This window comes from Lagopus leucura, unplaced genomic scaffold (assembly GCF_019238085.1).
Source record: "Lagopus leucura isolate 7727_CA_CO unplaced genomic scaffold, USGS_WTPT01 Super-Scaffold_100001, whole genome shotgun sequence".
NCBI classification, from domain to species: Eukaryota; Metazoa; Chordata; class Aves; order Galliformes; family Phasianidae; genus Lagopus; species Lagopus leucura.
The window spans coordinates 41,037,715-41,054,867 of NW_024962262.1; the positions used below are offsets into that span (position 1 = coordinate 41,037,715).

The 17,153-nt window shown below is 44.1% G+C and overlaps 1 protein-coding gene and 1 long non-coding RNA gene across 3 annotated transcripts in view; one reads left to right on the forward strand and one right to left on the reverse strand.

The window, feature by feature from the left end:
- Nucleotides 1–1,990: 1,990 nt before the first annotated feature.
- LOC122178208 lies at nucleotides 1,991–3,442 on the reverse strand. The gene is made up of 2 exons (XR_006178251.1): nucleotides 3,067–3,442; nucleotides 1,991–2,806 (listed from the first exon to the last, which is right to left on the reverse strand). It is a non-coding gene; the product is annotated as an uncharacterized LOC122178208 (long non-coding RNA).
- A 6,916-nt stretch (nucleotides 3,443–10,358) lies between these two features.
- ANKRD10 (ankyrin repeat domain 10) overlaps nucleotides 10,359–17,153 on the forward strand; it is a 34,188-nt gene continuing 27,393 nt past the window's right edge. The window contains exons 1-2 of one of the 2 annotated variants that reach the window (XM_042866355.1): nucleotides 10,359–10,671; nucleotides 16,855–17,007. In XM_042866355.1, the coding sequence (XP_042722289.1) occupies nucleotides 10,471–10,671; nucleotides 16,855–17,007 (354 nt within the window). In that variant the 5' untranslated portion in view covers nucleotides 10,359–10,470. The remainder of the gene's footprint in view (nucleotides 10,672–16,854; nucleotides 17,008–17,153) is intronic. The other variant, XM_042866356.1, reaches the window with a different exon arrangement.

A 17,153-nucleotide genomic window follows, 5' to 3' on the forward strand; every position in this document is an offset into this window, starting at 1 on the left:
CCGTCCAACCTGGCCTTAAACACGTCCAAGGACGGGGCATCCACAACCTCCCTGGGCAGCCCGTTCCAGGGCCTAACCACTCTCCTAGTAAAGAACTTCCCCCTAACATCCAACCTAAATCTTCCCTCCTTCAACTTAAAACCATTTCCCCTAGTCCTGCTGTTATCAACCCTTCTGAACAGTTTACTCCCCTCCTGGGTGTAGGTTCCCTTCAGGTATTGATAGGCTGCAATGAGGTCGCCTCGCAGCCTTCTCTTCTCCAGGCTGAACAAGCCCAACTCCCTCAGCCTGTCCTCATAGGGAAGGTGCTCCAGCCCCCTGATCATCTTAGTTGCCCTCCTCTGGACCCTTTCCAAAATCTCAATGTCTTTCTTGTACTGAGGGCTCCACACCTGGACACAGTATTCCAGATGGGGCCTCACAAGAGCCGAGTAGAGAGGGACAATCACCTCCCTGTCCCTGCTGGCCACCCCTCTCCTGATGGAGCCCAGGATCCCATTTGCCTTTCGAGCTGCCAGAGCGCACTGCTGGCTCATATTCAGTCTCTCGTCCATCAGGACCCCCAGGTCCTTCTCTGCCGAGCTGCTCTCAAGGACCACTCCTCCCAGCCTGTACAGGTGCCTGGGGTTCTTCCGGCCCAAATGCAAAACCTTGCACTTTGCTGTGTTGAACCTCATCAGGTTCACCCGAGCCCAGCCCTCCAGCCTGTCGAGGTCCCTCTGAATGGCATCCCTTCCTTCCACCGTATCAACCGCACCACTCAGCTTGGTGTCGTCAGCAAACTTGCTGAGGGTGCACTCAATGCCCTCATCGATGTCATTAATAAAGATGTTAAAGAGCACCGGTCCCAAGACAGACCCTTGGGGGACACCACTTGTTACCGGCCTCCACCTGGACATAGAGCCATTGACCACCACCCTCTGTCTGCGGCCTTTCAACCAATTGCTTATCCATCGGGTCGTCCACCCATCAAATCCACTTCCCTCCAATTTGGAGATGAGGATGTGGTGGGGGACCATGTCAAAGGCCTTGCTCAGGTCCAGGTAAATGACATCGGTCGCCTTCCCTTCGTCCACCAATGCCGTCACTCCATCATAGAAGGCCACAAGATTAGTTAGGCATGACCTTCCTTTGGTGAAGCCGTGCTGGCTGTCTCGGATCACATGCTCATTCTTTATGTGACCAAGCATGTTGTCCAGGAGGATCTGTTCCATGATCTTCCCAGGCACGGAGGTGAGACTCACCGGCCTGTAGTTCCCCGGGTCCTCCCTGCTCCCCTTCTTGTATATGGGAGTGACATGACCCTTCCTCCAGTCGTTCGGGACCTCACCTGACAGCCATGACTTCTCAAATATGATGGAGAGCGGCTCGGCAACCACCTCAGCCAGCTCCTTCAGGACCCTGGGATGCACGCCATCCGGCCCCTTCTAGTTCTTTCCTTGCCATTTGAATAAGACAATTTCTGGTTGTAGAATCAATGAAATCCCAACTAGCAGAAAAGAAAGCATGCATAAAATTTATGAAGGTACCATTATGATTGATCTGCTGTAAGCCTCCTTAGCAGTGGACAGAAGTGATTTTTTTATACCCACAGAAAATCTTACCCTACTTCTTGTTTATTGATGTGGAAATACTGACCTCTGTAGAAAAACTCAAACTAAAAATATATCTGACTACAAAATTCCCCAAGAAATTTCTGGAAGTTGAATCCAAATAATTCTAATAAACTAAATTCAGTTCTGTTGTTAAATGAGGATACATAGATAAGTCTTAGGTTTTCAGAGAGTTCAGACAGTAGAGAGAATATCATAAAAATACATTCTTTTCCAAGAGGTCTGTTTTCACAATTGATCCTGTTTTAAATTCATTATATTCCATGATTCTTGGAATGCGTATTTATTCTCCTCCACAATATACCATAATTGTAAAAGTTCTTGACTTTCATACTTCTTAATATCAAAGAAACTGTATAATTACATCAGCCTGGTACTTAAGTCTGACTTCAGTTTTACTGAAGTAAATCCAAATTATCATAGAAATGCGTAAAAAATAAATTTTCAAGTCCCACTCAAATACGCAGAGACAGAGGTCAGTCTGTGAACCTTGATCACTGCCGTGGTTGTCTTCAGAAATACACAGAGGCTCACTTTATTAAAGGAGATCCAATCAACCAAGGGATGATATTCTGTGCAATATTTTTGGATGACAGCAAAGCTTTCAATACTGTTTCTCACAGTATCCTGATGGACAACATGTCCAGCATACAGCTAGGCAAAAACATAACATGACAGGTGAATAGTTGGCTGATGGGTTGGGCTACGTCTGTCAGCGGTGGGCTTCACACGGCTCCATTTTAAGTCCAATTCTATTCAATGTTTCTATTAATTACTTGGATATGTTTCTTGAAGGTATACTAAATAAGCTTGCAGATGGCATCGAGAAGGAGCTGTTGACTCCCTTGAGGGCAGAGAAGCTCTGCAGAGAGATCTTGGTACATTGGAGAGCTGGGCAATCACCAACTGCATGAAATTCCACAAGAGCAAGTGCTGGATTCTGCATATGGGATGAGGCAACACCTGATCTGAGTACAGACTAAAGACAAGAAGATGGAGAGCAGCCCCATGCAAAGTGATATGGGGGCTGTGGCAAGTTGAATGTGAGCCAGCAGTGTGCCCTGGCAGGCAAAGGGTCCACAGTGCCCTGGCAGGCAGCAGGCCCAGCACTGCCACTGGGCGAGGGGAGGGGTTGTCTCACTGTGCTCTGCGGTGGGTGGCCTCGCCTCCAGCACTGGGGGCAGGTTTGGGTGCTACAATATAAGGACATAAAATTGTTAGTGTCCAAAAATTTGAATTAGACTTTTAATTTTACTGTTATTAATTAATTAATTAAAACAATTCTAAAGAAATCAGATTTTTGTCTAAAAATGTTCCACTTTAGGAACTTCAGGAGTTATGATTTAGGCTTGTTATTTACACATAACTTCTGAGTTATCTAGGGGATTTTTTAAATAGATATAATTAAACTAATACAAACATCAGTGAGCTAATATATATGAAATAGATTTACCTATATCTGCTGAGGATTGTGAAGATTAATCCAAGTGCCATTGTGTATAATCAAAGAGGCCAAGAAATCAGACTGATTTATCATTTATCAGACTGATTATCAAATGTTGTCTCCCCAGGTCAAATCTGAAAGTTGGTTTGTTTCAGTTTTGCATCTGGAATACACATAGTTCCCAAAGATTACATCTTAATGGATATTATTAAAAAAATAATAATTTGTCACTTACTTAGAAATCAGTTCTACAAAGAGAGTCGTATTTCAGAGATACGATTGACTGCAGTTTAAAGCAGAACTTAGAGTGCAAATCAAAGGATGTAAGAACTCAGAGGACTGGTAAATATTGGTGTGGGTTGACTAATAGATGATGTAGAATGAACATACAAAGTTTAATTCTGTTTGGCTAGATTGAACGCCTGGTAGAATAAGAAATCTGATGGAATGAAAAAGATTGAGTGAAAACAGTTTTACTCAAAATGCAACATTTCTAAACAGGTAGAAGAAAAATTGTCACAGAACTATAGAGGTAGTTCTATATATATAGCATAGAACTATAGAGGTAACTTCAGCTTTTCAAGGCAATACTGTAGCAACACTTTGTTTGCAGAATAGACAACCACAAGATGGCTCCTTTCATACTACACTAGCTAGAGAAACCTCGTAATGTAAACTGCCTTTTTACTCTGTTTCATGAAGAAAAACACCAGACACCATCTTCTTTAACAAAAAGATGGAGCTATGATTGCTTGATTAAACCACAGTTAGGACAGAAGCACGTTCTTTCTGAAATGAGTAGACTTAAACCCTCAAACATAGCAGCTAATCTCAGGTTGAGGGTTTCAAGAATACTTGCCAGGCTTAGAAATAGATGTGTCATACTCTTCATCTTTCTCAAGACTTTTGTTTGTTCTCTTTGTAAGAGGATATGACATTTTTCACTTCAATACATGTTTTTCTTTCCCCGTGGAAAGATTTCCAGATTATGGAATTGGAAAATCAGATGATTTATCAATTCCAGATCCGTGTAAATGCAGTCATGGCATGGATTTATTTGTTATTTCATTTAACATTTAAATAAATACTACCTAATATATTTCTCCAAGCTTCCACCCAAGTGCAAAAAACAGAATAGTACACAGTAACTGTAAAGATATTCTTAATGTAGAAAGATTTGTTTGGTGTGATTTATCATGCTCAGTTGCGTAGACTCCACAGCTGCAGCCATGAATTCCAAGAGCTGCAATACGCAGCACCCTGCAGTATCCTTCTGGATGCGAGAGATGAAATTTTCACACAGTCATTAGCATTCCTTACATCTCAACGTAGCACAGAGCACAAAGTAACACGGACAGGTTGCTTCCTCCACCGCTGCACAGCAGGGCGGAACACAGCAACTGCTCACTAGTGCTTAACAAGGGAGGAAGACAGCATCTCTAATGAAGTATCGGGAGGAATTCAGGGAGTCATCATGTGAATTGCATAAAGAGAAACTTGAGCAACACTCCTCCACACACACACACACACACACACACACACACACATACACATACACACACTTCTTTTCTTTTCTTTTTTTTTTTTTTCTGATGGAAGTTTGTTAATGAATAAAAGTGCTTGGGAATTCAGTTTTATATTCATCTTCCATGTGGACATAAATGGAGAAATGAACTTTCAGTGTTCAGGTAACGTTGGAGATTATTTATTTATTTATTTATTTATTTATTTATTGGAAGACAAGAACACTGAAGGACCTTTTTATTGCAGTGGTTTAGGCTCAGTACAAATTGAAATGGTTTGATATCGATTTCTCACAGGTTGTTGTTGTGGTTCTTGTTGGATTTTTTGTTTGGTTGGTTTTTTGTTTGTTTGTTTTTAACAGGTATTTTCTCTCTCGAGAAATCTTGATTTTCAGTTAAACCTTGTAAGGAATGTTGAAAAGTGAAGGACAGTTTGTCAATAAGCCAAAAATCATAATCAACTCCTTTACTGTCAGGCAGCAGACCTCTTTAAACATGGCCCAGATAAGTCCCACCGTGAATCAGGAGAAGAATTAGTTGCATGGAGGCAGAATTGGCAAAAACTCACAATGAATAAGGTCACTCTTCCCAGGCTCGTAAAAGATGGCAGCTTTACAACTGCAGGGTAACAAATCTGTTTTTATTTTTTACCCACTAAATCACATTGTTTCCTAAGCAATGAAGATTTTTTAAAAGGCTCCTTCATATGTAAGTAAATATTTTTCTAATGTAATCTTAATATATCTTGCAAACCAATCCTAGTTTACTTAACAGCGAGATAGTTTTCTCCAGGGAAGGCAGGAAGAAATGGGGGATGGCAAAGGGAGAGTTTGGCTCCGGCTGCAATACGCAGCTGCTCTTTGCTACTTGCCTGCAATGGAGTAATACGTCAGTAATTATTTGAAAGTCAGACAGATTCCCTGCTTTCCTTGCCAAACAAAATTCTGAGAACTGAGGGCTGGAAAGGAGGACAAAGAACTTTCAGTTTGCTCTTTTTCCACTCATGGCTTTCTTTCCATGTAAGCAGCTACTGCTGCTATTAATTTTCTGGTCTTTGTGCTCTGAGAGGCCTCACATACTATGCAAATTTAATTTTAGCACTTGGGCTTTAATGCTTCTATGTTTATTAAATTAACTTTTTACAAAAAGAATTCAGCTGCTTCTCCCAGTAACTTCCACCAGAAAGAGTAATGTTGATTTGCCACACTGTTTTAGGAGCAAACACAACAGAACAGTTGGTCTTCTAGAAGAAAGGTGAAGATAGAAAAAAATCCACAAAAGAATGAACAAAGTAAGTCAAGTGGTACAGTGCTCAGTCATGGTCTTAAGTGTAAAAAAACCCAGGAAGTAAACCTAAACTTTGAACTCGTCTCTGAAGATGATGAGTCAGATTCTATTTGCACTAAGGAAATTATAGAAAGTTTCTCACCATTGCTAAAATAAATACATGGCATCTAAAGAGATGCTACATTTTCACCGCAGTTCACAGATTTCCAAAATAAAATGAATGATGAATAATGTCAGAATTAGTTTGTCCTTTTGTACTTGGACAGCATGAATTTGCACGACAAACTCCTACAAATACAGGTTGTTTTAAGGGAATCAGTTCCAGATAAAATGTGAAGAAGTCCCTGTGTGACCAGGTTCATCAATGTAAATGATATTCAAGAAGGGCCTATTTGTCAGAATGTAGATTCTTAATGTAACCTAACAAGGCTGTTATTCAGAGATACATTAGCTCTGTACAGTGGCAGGGAACCTACATAAGCTTGTACCATTTTCCTGCAGCAGTTGGCAACAGGCAAGAATACTCTTGGGCGTCTCAAATGGCACTAGACAAGTATGTATGGCAACTAAATAAAACTCTAAATGTTAACCAGTGCAAGCTCTCCGTAAGAAAGAAGGAGGGATTTGAACAAAGAATGTATTCTATTAAATTCCAAAGTTGGAGTGGTGGTGGTTTTGTTTTGTTTTTTTTTTACAAAAATACCCAAGACCATTCTGTGTGAGTTATCATAAAGTCCTCCATCTTCAACCTTCCTGCAAAGAAAAATCAGCAAATGTAATTAATTTGTACAAGAATGGCACATAGAAAATGCAGAGTACATTACAGAGTTGTGTAAATTATGGAATCATTAAGGCAGGAAAAGACCTCTAAGATTATCTAGCCCAACCATCCACCACAAATGTTGCCCACTAAACCATGTTTCTTAGTACCACACCTAAACGTTTCTTGTACAAGTCCAGGGACAGTGACTCAACCACCTCCCTGGGCATCCCATTCCATTGCCTGGCTGCTCTCCCAGATAAGAAGCTTTTTGTAATATCAAACCTGAACCCTGATGCACCTTGAGGCCATTCCCTCTCAAACTATCACTGTTACCCAGGAGAAGAAGCTGATTTCCACTTTCCTATAACCTCCTTTCAGGTAGTTGTAGAGAACAATGAGGTCTTCCCTGAGCCTCCTATTCTGTAGGCTGAAGAATCCCAGCTCCCTCTGCTGCTCCCCATAAGATCTGTGCTCCAGACCCCCCACAACTTCATTGCCCTTCTCTGAACATGTTCCAGGGCCTAAATGTCTTTCTTGTAGAGAGGGGCCCAAAACTGAACACAGTACTCAAGATGCAGCCTTAGCAAAGCTCAGGAGGTACATTTTCACAAAACACTTTAAAATCATGTATTTGGTATCTAAATGTATACTTATTAGACTCTACTGAATATTCAAGAAGTCCTCATTTACGGACTATTTTATTTTATTTCATTTCACAACCTTGAGGCAAAAGAGAACATAAAAGTAAAACCAGCTAAAATAAAACTGCATCTTTTCTGTTACTTCCTTGGGGGAAATGCTGTTCTGTTAAACTCCTGAGTAAGCAGAAGGCCCACCTCCTTGAACTGACAGAGACAGAAAGCTTCTCACTTCCCTTGAAAGACCAGGAATAGAAAGAGGACAAAATTAATGCAAATAGGCTTGCAAATAACAATTTTTTTTCAAAACACACATATATGTGGGCAACTAAACTTAGTGGTTGAACTCTTCTGAAACATAAGAAATTAGGAATATATTTTGTTGTGTAAGTAATACAGTAAGCATACTATTTATACTACTTAGTTAAAGAATTTTATCTTATAACATGCAGCATAATACCAGAACCAGTGATTTCTGTGAAACTTTAGAATATTTGGTGTAGATAACCAGTAAGGAAATACAAAAGGTTAACGTCAGAACAAAAATTCTAGTTGCAAAACTTAAGCCTGTAGACTCACTGGAAGGCTGAAGCTGGCAGGGCCCTCTGTGTCCCTTTGGCCCACCCCCTCATCATCAGGGCCACCAGAGCAGGGTGCCCGGGCCTACGGCCAGGCAGCTTTAGGAGGCCTCCAAGGAGGAGAATCTACAGCCTCTGGGCAGCCTGTGCCAGTGCTCCAGCACCCACACAGCACAGAAATGCTGCGTGCTCTTCAGAGGGAACTCTGAACTAAACTGTATTGCAGTCTGTGCCCACTGCTGCTTGTTCTGGCACTTGGCACCCCTGAAAGGAGCCTGGCTCCATGCTCTTGGCATCCTCCCTTCAGGTATTTAGTTACATTGATGAGATCCCTGAGTCTCCTCCAGGCTGAAGAGCTTCAGCCCTCTCAGCCTCTCCTCACTCCAGTCTCCAACCATCTTGGTGACCCTCCATTGCACTGTTTCCAGTATGTCAAGGTCTCTCTTGTACTGGAGTCCCAGTAGTTCTCCAGATGCAACCTTAGCAGCACAGAGAAGAGGGGGGTCTCTGCCACAACCTCAGGTCCTTCTTTGCAGAGCTGCTTTCCAGCTGGGTGGTCCCAGCATGTTGTGGTTTCAGGAATTGCTCCTGTCTGGATACAGGACTCAGCACTTCGACTTATTGAACTCCATGAGATCTCTGTCATCCCTCTACAGCCTTCAAGGTCCCTGTGGATGACTGCTTACTGTGGTGACTAAAGATGCTAGGATTCAGTTTCACAAGCAGAATTCCTGCATAATACAGTTAAACCACTTCCTTTCTTGGTATTTCACTTCCTCATTTGTAATATGAGTGCAACTGAACACAGCTATCTTGCAGGAAGTGGTGGAAGTTAGTAAGTTAATGAATTTCTATAAGGAAATTAGAAAGTCCACTGTCTACCTGGTGTGGTACTTTCCATATCCCCGCAAGAGATGCAAAACATATGCAAATCCTTAATATGAATCCTCAGTAAAGTACTGGTTAATTTCTGTTCATCATAATAAAAAAAATATATTTTTAATATTCATTACTTTTTATGGTAATCATAAACAACACGAGTGACTACAAACATTAGTGTGTATATGCACTGTAAAAGCCGCTTGCCTGTTTTCAGTTGAAGAAGCTGTTTCATTTAATACCAGACGTTCTGGTAATTACCATTTTTATAACATAAGCTGTTGGTACAGTTTTATTTTTTCCTTCTTTCAACTGTTCTATCATATGGTACCTTCATTATTTAATTCCAAAGCAAGTCAAACAGTGAGCATCAGAGCAGTTTGATGTGGGGAAAAAATACACATAAATCACAAAAGAAGAAGTGTGTATGGGATGATAAACTGTGAAAGCTAAGGCCAGGTGCAGCCTTGCATGCCCCATCCCTGGAGATGTTCAAAGCCATTTTGGGATGATCAGAGGACTGGAGCACCTCCCCTACGAAGACTGGCTGAGGGAGCTGGGCTTGTACAGCCTGGAGAAAAGAAGGCTGTGGGGTGACCTCATTGCAGCCTTTCAGTACCTAAAGGGAACCTAAAACAGGAGGGGAATCAACTCTTTGAAAGGGTGATAACTGCAGGACAAGGGGAAATGGTTTTAAGTTAAGGGAGGGGAGATTTAGGTTGGACATCAGGGGGAAGTTCTTTACAGAGAGAGTGGTGAGGTGCTGGAACAGGCTGCCCAGAGAGGTTGTGGATGCCCCGTCCCTGGAGGTGTTCAAGGCCAGATTGGATGGGGCCCTGAGCAGCCTGGTCTAGTATTAAATGGGGAGGTTGGTGGCCCTGCCTGTGGCAGGGGGTTGGAGCTTCATGATCCTTGAGGTCCCTTCCGCCCAGGCCATTCTGTGATTCTGTGGAGCTGTGGGCAGCGCTCCCTCCCTTGGCCACAGCGCTCGGTCTCTTCATGCTTCAGCATCACCATCTATGGAAGGGCTCATTTGTAATCCATCCTCCCTCACGCGTCCTAATATTTATAATTATTATTTTGGCAAAAAAAAGAAAAAAAAAAAAAAGAGGGGGGGGCCGATGAGGCAAGGTTTCAAACTAATCTTGCGCGTGTCTTCACACTGACAAGTATCCCTTCTGCCGGGGCACTGACAGTCGCTAACAGCACACGACGGCCGTCAGACGGACTCGCTGCGCTGCAAGCCCAGCTCGGGGCTCACCGTACCGACGGCTGTCCGCCTGGAGGCAGCGCTGCGTTTCCGGGCGAGAAGCGGGAACGCGGGCTCCCCCTCTCCCCGCCGCGCTGCCCCCTCAGGCGACGGCAACAGGTCCTCCGCCCCGGGCAACGGGAAAAAACGGTCCAGCAGCGCGCGCACCGCCAGCCAGCTCTGCCCAGCCCCCCTCATCCCCCCTCCCATCCCGGCGGAGCGCGAAGCGGATTGGAAGAGCCGGGAGCGCGGGGGCCGCCGCGCGCTTCCCGCCGTGCTCTGCCTCGCGCCCGCCCCGCCCGCCCAGGGAGGCGCCGCCCCGCCCCGCCCGCTTCCTTTGTGCTCGGGCGGTAACGGCTGCCGCAGTCGCCGCCGCTCGCAGCCCACTCCGCGCGTCTCGGCCCGCCCGCTCGCTCCTTCTCTCCCCCTCCTTCCCGCTTTCCCCCCCCTCGCCCCGCTGCCATCCCTCTCGCCGCTTTCCCTCGCCCTGCCCGCCATGTCGCTGGGCGCCGGCCCCGAGGCGGGCTTCTCCAGCGAGGAGCTGCTGACCCTCCGCTTCCCCCTGCACCGCGCCTGCCGCGACGGCGACCTGCCCGCCCTGTGCGCGTTGCTCCAGAGCGCGCCCCGCTCCGATCTGGCCGCCGAGGACTCCTTTTACGGCTGGACGCCCATCCACTGGGCCGCGCACTTCGGCAAGGTGGGGCCCGGCGCGGCGGGGGGAGGGAGGCGAAGGGAAAGAGGAGGAGGAGGAGAAGGAGGACGGCGGGCCGGCGCGCGGCGCCATCTTTACCCCTTCGCACGCTGCCGGGAGGCGCCGCCGCTGCCTCTTAAGAGCGGGACTGGGGGCGGCGGCACCCGTCAGCACCGGGCGTTCGTGCCCTCCTCGCTGGGAAGAGCCGCCCCCACGGCCGGGCCGGGGAAAGGCGCCCGTCGTCCCCGGGGAGGGCTCTTCCCTTCACTCCGATGGCCCCGGCTCGGCCGTCGCCGTCAGGCTCCTCCGCACCTGGAGACGGTCGTGTTGTGCCGGCCGTGTTATCGCAACGGGCTGGCTGGGCGCCTGGGGAGATGAGTGTGCCTGTGTGCGCCTCCTGCGCGGCCCTCGGGCTGGGAGGCGAAGCGCTTCGGCTTCATCGCCGTGCGGGTGGAGAATCAAAAGAAGCGGCAGCGTTGAGCTGAGGATGTTGTTTGTGGATCCCGCGGGCAGAGCGCTGTTCAGGTGCAGGGTAGCAGCGTTTGCTTGGCCTCGTTCCTCCGGCTCCTAAGAGCCCTTGAGCGATGGTGGTGAAGCGGCGGCGGTGCGGGCAGCCCCGCGGTGCGCGAATTGTACTGCCGTGCTAAAAGCCGCTCCGCTCCTCGTTACCTTTGTTCGACTGACGAGCCCGAATGCGGGCGTTAGCAACTCGTTGCGAATGGAAAAAGATACGCGAAGCTTTCTAAAACGCCCTCCTTCCCTTGGGTTATCGCTAACCTCGAACCTGAAGAGGAGTGGTGCCTTAATGTATTTATTTGAGCTGGGCGTTCCCTGTTTATAAGCGTTCAGCCGGCACAGCGTTCAGGCCTGGGGGTGCGTATTTCTTTTCCTCAGTGATTTCTCTGCCTCCTGATTTTCCGGGACCTATGCTCTGTGCTCTCGCTCTCCCTTCTTTTCCTAACATGTTTCTACTGTGTATTGATGGTGTGCCAGGGAAGGAAGATTAACGTGTTCACGCAGGTGTAACGATTTAAGCGAGTACATTAAGAGACGGGTTCTGTATGTTAAGTGATCTCATCTGCAGTGCTTGAGAAATACATTAGAAGCAGAGCTAAGTAGTCCTCCTGTCTCACAGGAAAAAAAAAAAAGACAATAAAACAACAGAAACTCCAAGACAATCTGTCTATCCAGAAAGTAATCTTCTGTGTTCAGAAACAAAGTGGAGTAACTTAGGTTTTGTCTTGAGATCAAATCTGTCTTCATACAAAATCTGAAGATAGTGGTTTAACATTAAAGCTTTATATTTGTCTTGTTTATCATAGAGTCATAGGATGGTCTGGGTTAAAAAGGAAAACAATGATCATCCAGTTTCAACCCCCTGCTGTGTGCAGGGTCGCCAATCACCAGACCAGGCTGCCCAGAGCCACATCCAGCCTGGCCTTGAGTGCCTCCAGGGATGGGGCATCCACAGCCTCCTTGGGCAACCTGTTCCAGTGCGTCACCACCCTCTGAGTGAAAAACTTCCTCCTGACATCTAACCTAAACCTGCCTTGACTCAGTTTAAAACCATTCCCCCTTGTCCTATCACTATCCACCCGTAAACAGCCGTTCCCCTTCCTGTTCATATGCTCCCTTCAAGTACTGGAAGGCCTTAATGAGGTCTCCCTAGAGCCTTCTCTTTTCCAAGCTAAGCTAGCCCAGTTCCCTCAACCTTTCTTAGAAGAAGTGCTCCAGCCCTCTGTTTCTTTTAGCATATCAAAGGAATCCTTTACTTGTGTGTTAGTCACATTAGTGTCCTTCAAGTATATGTTCAGTTGTGTTTTCCTTCAGCACCTTTAGTTTTCTGCTAGCCCCCTGGAATAAATAAATCATGTGTACCTTCTTTCCTATTGGAGAGATTCTTGCACAGAAAGCTGTCAAAGGGAGTGAGTCAGTGTGCAAGCTACCCTATTTGCCATGTTCACTCCTAGGTACCTCACCAAAAAGTAAAGATTTGTTTTAAAACTTCTTGCAATTAAAGTAGAGAGAAAACTTTTTTTTTTTTTTCAAGTGAAGTGAAACTTTTTAAAAGCTTTCTGACAGGTTAGGTGGACTCTGTGTGTGAAAGATACCTGCGTGCTTTGTAGCCTTGTTAAGTAATGTTTCTTTGAGTCAGACTGTGCAATGGAACCGCGGGAAGGCTGAGGTAGGAATGGTCCTGTGGGTCCCTCTGGTCCCTTGGGCTGCAGCAGGGCTGCCAGAACAGGTTGATCGTGTCCAGGTGGTTTCTGAAGATCTCCAAGGGAGAAGGCTGCTCACCATTCCAGTTACCAGTCCCCTCACAGTGGGAGAAGTGTTTCCTGATGTTCCCCTATGTTTCAGTGCTCTGGACAAGTTACATTTCTGTAATTAGGTACAGTGCTTGACTGACTTCTCACCAGCTAATAGATGATGGCCGAAAGGGAGACAGTAACTGTTTTTAGTGGACATCCGTATGCATGTCATATGTTATTTATGTTTTTTCTAAAATTTGGAATCATCATTTTTGCAAATGAGAAGTTTGTCTGCATCTCAAAACACTGGAGCTTTAAAACTTCTATTTTTGAAACACTCATTAGGAGTTACTAAATGGCATTCTTTCCTCTCTTCTGAGAGCTACTTGTTACATTGGATTTTATGGGGTTCTCACTTGGTTTTTCTTTGCCTATAAGAAGTTAAATGGCAGCTGAACTTCATGGCTGTTGATCTGATACGGGATGCTTCAGCAGCACAGTCCAGCAGGCATGACCGATTGTAAGAGGCTGAAATGACAAAGCTGATTTAGTTCCTCTTTACAAGAAGTCCTTGCAGAACAACTTGCTGTAAGCAGTGACATCTAAAACCCTTTCTGCACACAAGCATGCACGTACAAGAAGCGTTAGTCTGGGGTTGGTGGAAAAAAACCCTCTGTGCACCAAAGGACAATGCAAAATTACTTTGGAAGAAAGCTAGGTAGAGCTGCCTTCCTACACATAGTTGTAGATGCCCTGCCGTAGGGAAGGAACAAAAAATTTAACTTAGGAGCGAAGTTAGAAGTGAATGTGCAGAAGATGATAACTTTTTCTTGGGAATTACTGATCTAATATTAGTATTAATAAAAATATAGTACCCTATGACTAGAAGAAGAAAACATCATATACTTTAAATACATAACTTACTCTGGAACGTGACTGTGGACCTTACAATTAATAAGCGAAACACCAGCAGAGTCATTTCTCAATGATAGATAAGCATTCCTAGTTGCAATATCTGGAATTTTAATGACAATATGGCCTGTTTTTTTCTTCCAGAAGGCAGTACAGATTTAGATAGCAGCGTGTTCAAATTTACTTGCTGGGCTGAACATCTGTGGTATCTTACACTTACCTTTATTCTTTGTAACCACTAGCACGTGCCTTTCTGTTTTCTTTACTTATATCTGCTTGCTTGTGCTCTCTTCCTCCTTCTATTTTTGCCATTTGATTGTTTATGTTATAGGAAGCAAAACAGTAAGTACGTTCTGTTTCTTCTGGAACAAAAGTAGTACAGATAAATAAAAACCACACATTGCCTCCCTGGCGTTTTGCCAGTATTATGGCTTATATTGAGGCCTGTCTTTCTTCTTTGTTAAAACAGTTTAGGTATAGCAGTACAGTGGAAAATATCTTCTAAAATGTTATTTAAAAAAAACAAACTGATATGTCCTGATCCAAAGCAAAAATATTCCAGTGGGATATTGGTTTTGCGTGTGTTGCCTCTTCCTCTGCACAGAAGTAATCTACCATGCTCTTTTAATAGCATCCTAAGTAGGAGCTTCTGTGCTGCAGAAGAACCTTGCTTCAGCTTTTAAGGGGATGAAACATTCTCTTTGTTGTTAAAACCCCCAAAAAGCCCTGGGGGGAGGGAGAGGGTGACCATCAGGTAGATGATATTGCAAATGCATTTTCACTGGTATGCTTGGAAGAGTCCGAGGGAAAAATATGGGGAAGCTATGCACAAAGAATGTTTAAATATGAAGTTTAATTATAATTAATCATGCAGCATTTTTAGAAAGCAAATCTAACCAGTGAGGGATGACATTGGTGCACCGGTTTTAATGCTTTTCCCCTTTCAATTGCCAGGCTACTGTGTCTACGTAATTAAGGAATTTGATTCAGCTGTTTCTGTGCAGGAAATATTTCCTGAAGATGTAATGTTTCTCTGACTGGTTTCAAATTAATTATAACAAAAGCCTGGTGTTCTAAAAACTGCATGGATTTTATTTTTGTTTGAAGCAGAGGAGCCTCTTGGGGTAGCTGGTGCTTTTTGTATTGCATCGCTTACTAATGATTACAGCTTTACAGTTCTTAGTCATTATTAAAGGATGATTTAAGCAGTATTGAGATTCTAGGTTGTAGACTCTGAGGGAAGTCTTAAGATTAACAAATATAAAATTTATTTGGGTAATTTAGCATTAGAAAAACACAATTGTAGCACTTCTAAGAATATATAAGATGAAACTTCTTTTTCCCTAGCAAATGTACTGGTTTGTTTTGGGGAAGGTTATTTTTTTCCTTCAGTAATGTTGAGATTTCTGGAGGTGGAGCTGTTAGAATTGTAGTAGTTCAGTTAGTTTGTGGTAAGTTAATGGTATGGCTTTGTTAAACTCATAAGCTGGGGCTCTTCAGCCTGGAGGAGAGAAGGCTCTGGGGCGGACCTTATAGCAGCCTTCTAGAACCTGAAGGGGCCTACGGAAAAGCTGGGGAGGGGCTTTCTATAAGGGCAGGCAGTGACAGGATGAGGGAAAACGGCTTTAAACTGGAAGAGGGTCGATTTAGATAGATATTAGGAAGGAGTTCTTTACAGTGAGGGTGGTGAGACACTGGAACAGGTCGCCCATTGAGGCTGTGGATGCACTCTACTTGGAAGCATTCAAGGCCAGGCTGGATGGGGCTGTGAGCAACCTGGTCCAATGGGAGGTGTCCCTTCCTACAGCAGGGGGTTGGGACTACATGATCTTAAAGGTCCCTTCCAACCCAAACCATTCTGTGGTGATTCTGTGATTACCGTCCAAAGGAATCTTGCTTGCAAAGAGCAAGCTTAGTATGTTTCTTTGAATTGTATAAGGGGAAAAATATGTTCTTTATGAACAGCTTATTTTGTAGCTATTCTATGGCTAATAAACTTTTATTTTTAACAGCAAAACACTGACGTAGAGGTTTTCATTGTATGTGAACCAGTGACCGCAGTCAATGTGATGTTTCTTTGTTTTGTTGTTTTGGAGGGTTGTTTTTAACCCTAACAAATGGAAGCCTAGACTAAACTGTTTATGGCAGAACTTTCCTGTCTATGGCAAGGCAATGTTACTATTTGACAGGAAAGGAACTTTTTTTTTTTTTTTTTTAGGCTATTTGTGAAAGTTGAGGTCATCCTGGCTGAAGTTCGGGTAGCTTCTACAAATGTTATGTTGCAAACAGTTAAATATAGTAGCTGGATATTGGATACTTCTGGGAGTACCAGTGGAAAATAGAAGTCAGAATATAGCTTGACAACACTGCATTTTTTTGTTGTTGTTGCTGTTTAAAGTAAAGAGAGCTTTATTTTTTGGTGTTGCCACAAACATGCAGTACTGGTTTTTAACATTTCTTCACCCATAATAACAAAACTGTGAAAATAATGGATTGCATGCATAGGTTTTTAGCATAGTATTAATGGTATTAGCTGCAATGAATTATCTGCTTCTCTCACTTCAGGAAAACATTAAAGAAATGTAAAAACTTTCTTGCATTTTCATTTAAACTCTTCTGGAAATGTCTGTGTATCTCCTAACAATGCTTCTGTTTTGCAAAACATCAGCTGATGTCTGTTTAATAGTAAATTTGCAGCTTTGCTAGATCAGAAACTTTTCACTAACGGAAGTGAACCAAATAGCTTTCGTGGTCAGCTCTGAGGTATTACTTGGGCCCTCTCCCTTATTCCAAAAAATAAATGCTGGAATTGAGTTTTGGTTGAGAATCAAGTATTTTTCAGGTATGCGGTGTGACTGAAGGAGGGGGCAAATCCTATTGTTCATGTCTTCCCTTTTTTTTTTGCATCCACTTGGTTTTGCTAGTAAGTTGAGTTTTTCTGGACTTAATTTATGTATTTGGCAGATGCCAACTGTGGTACATCTGTGTAACAGCTTTTGGTTTTTCTTCCTTCATGTCTTTAAAGCTGGAGTGCCTAATGCAGTTAGTCAGAGCCGGAGCCTCTGTAAATGCCAGTACAACACGGTTTGCTCAAACACCAGCCCACATTGCTGCTTTTGGAGGACATCCACAGTGCCTGAATTGGTTGATCCAAGTGGGGGCCAACATAAACAAACAGGTATGATTTAATGTGTGTTTCATGTCTGCATATGATTCTGTAAGGAGTGTCTTGGTCCTTTCTTGCTATGCGTGTGGTCCTTACATTCACAGACAGACAGGTTATTTTTAACATCTCTCCAAAAGACAAAGCCCTTTATCTGATAA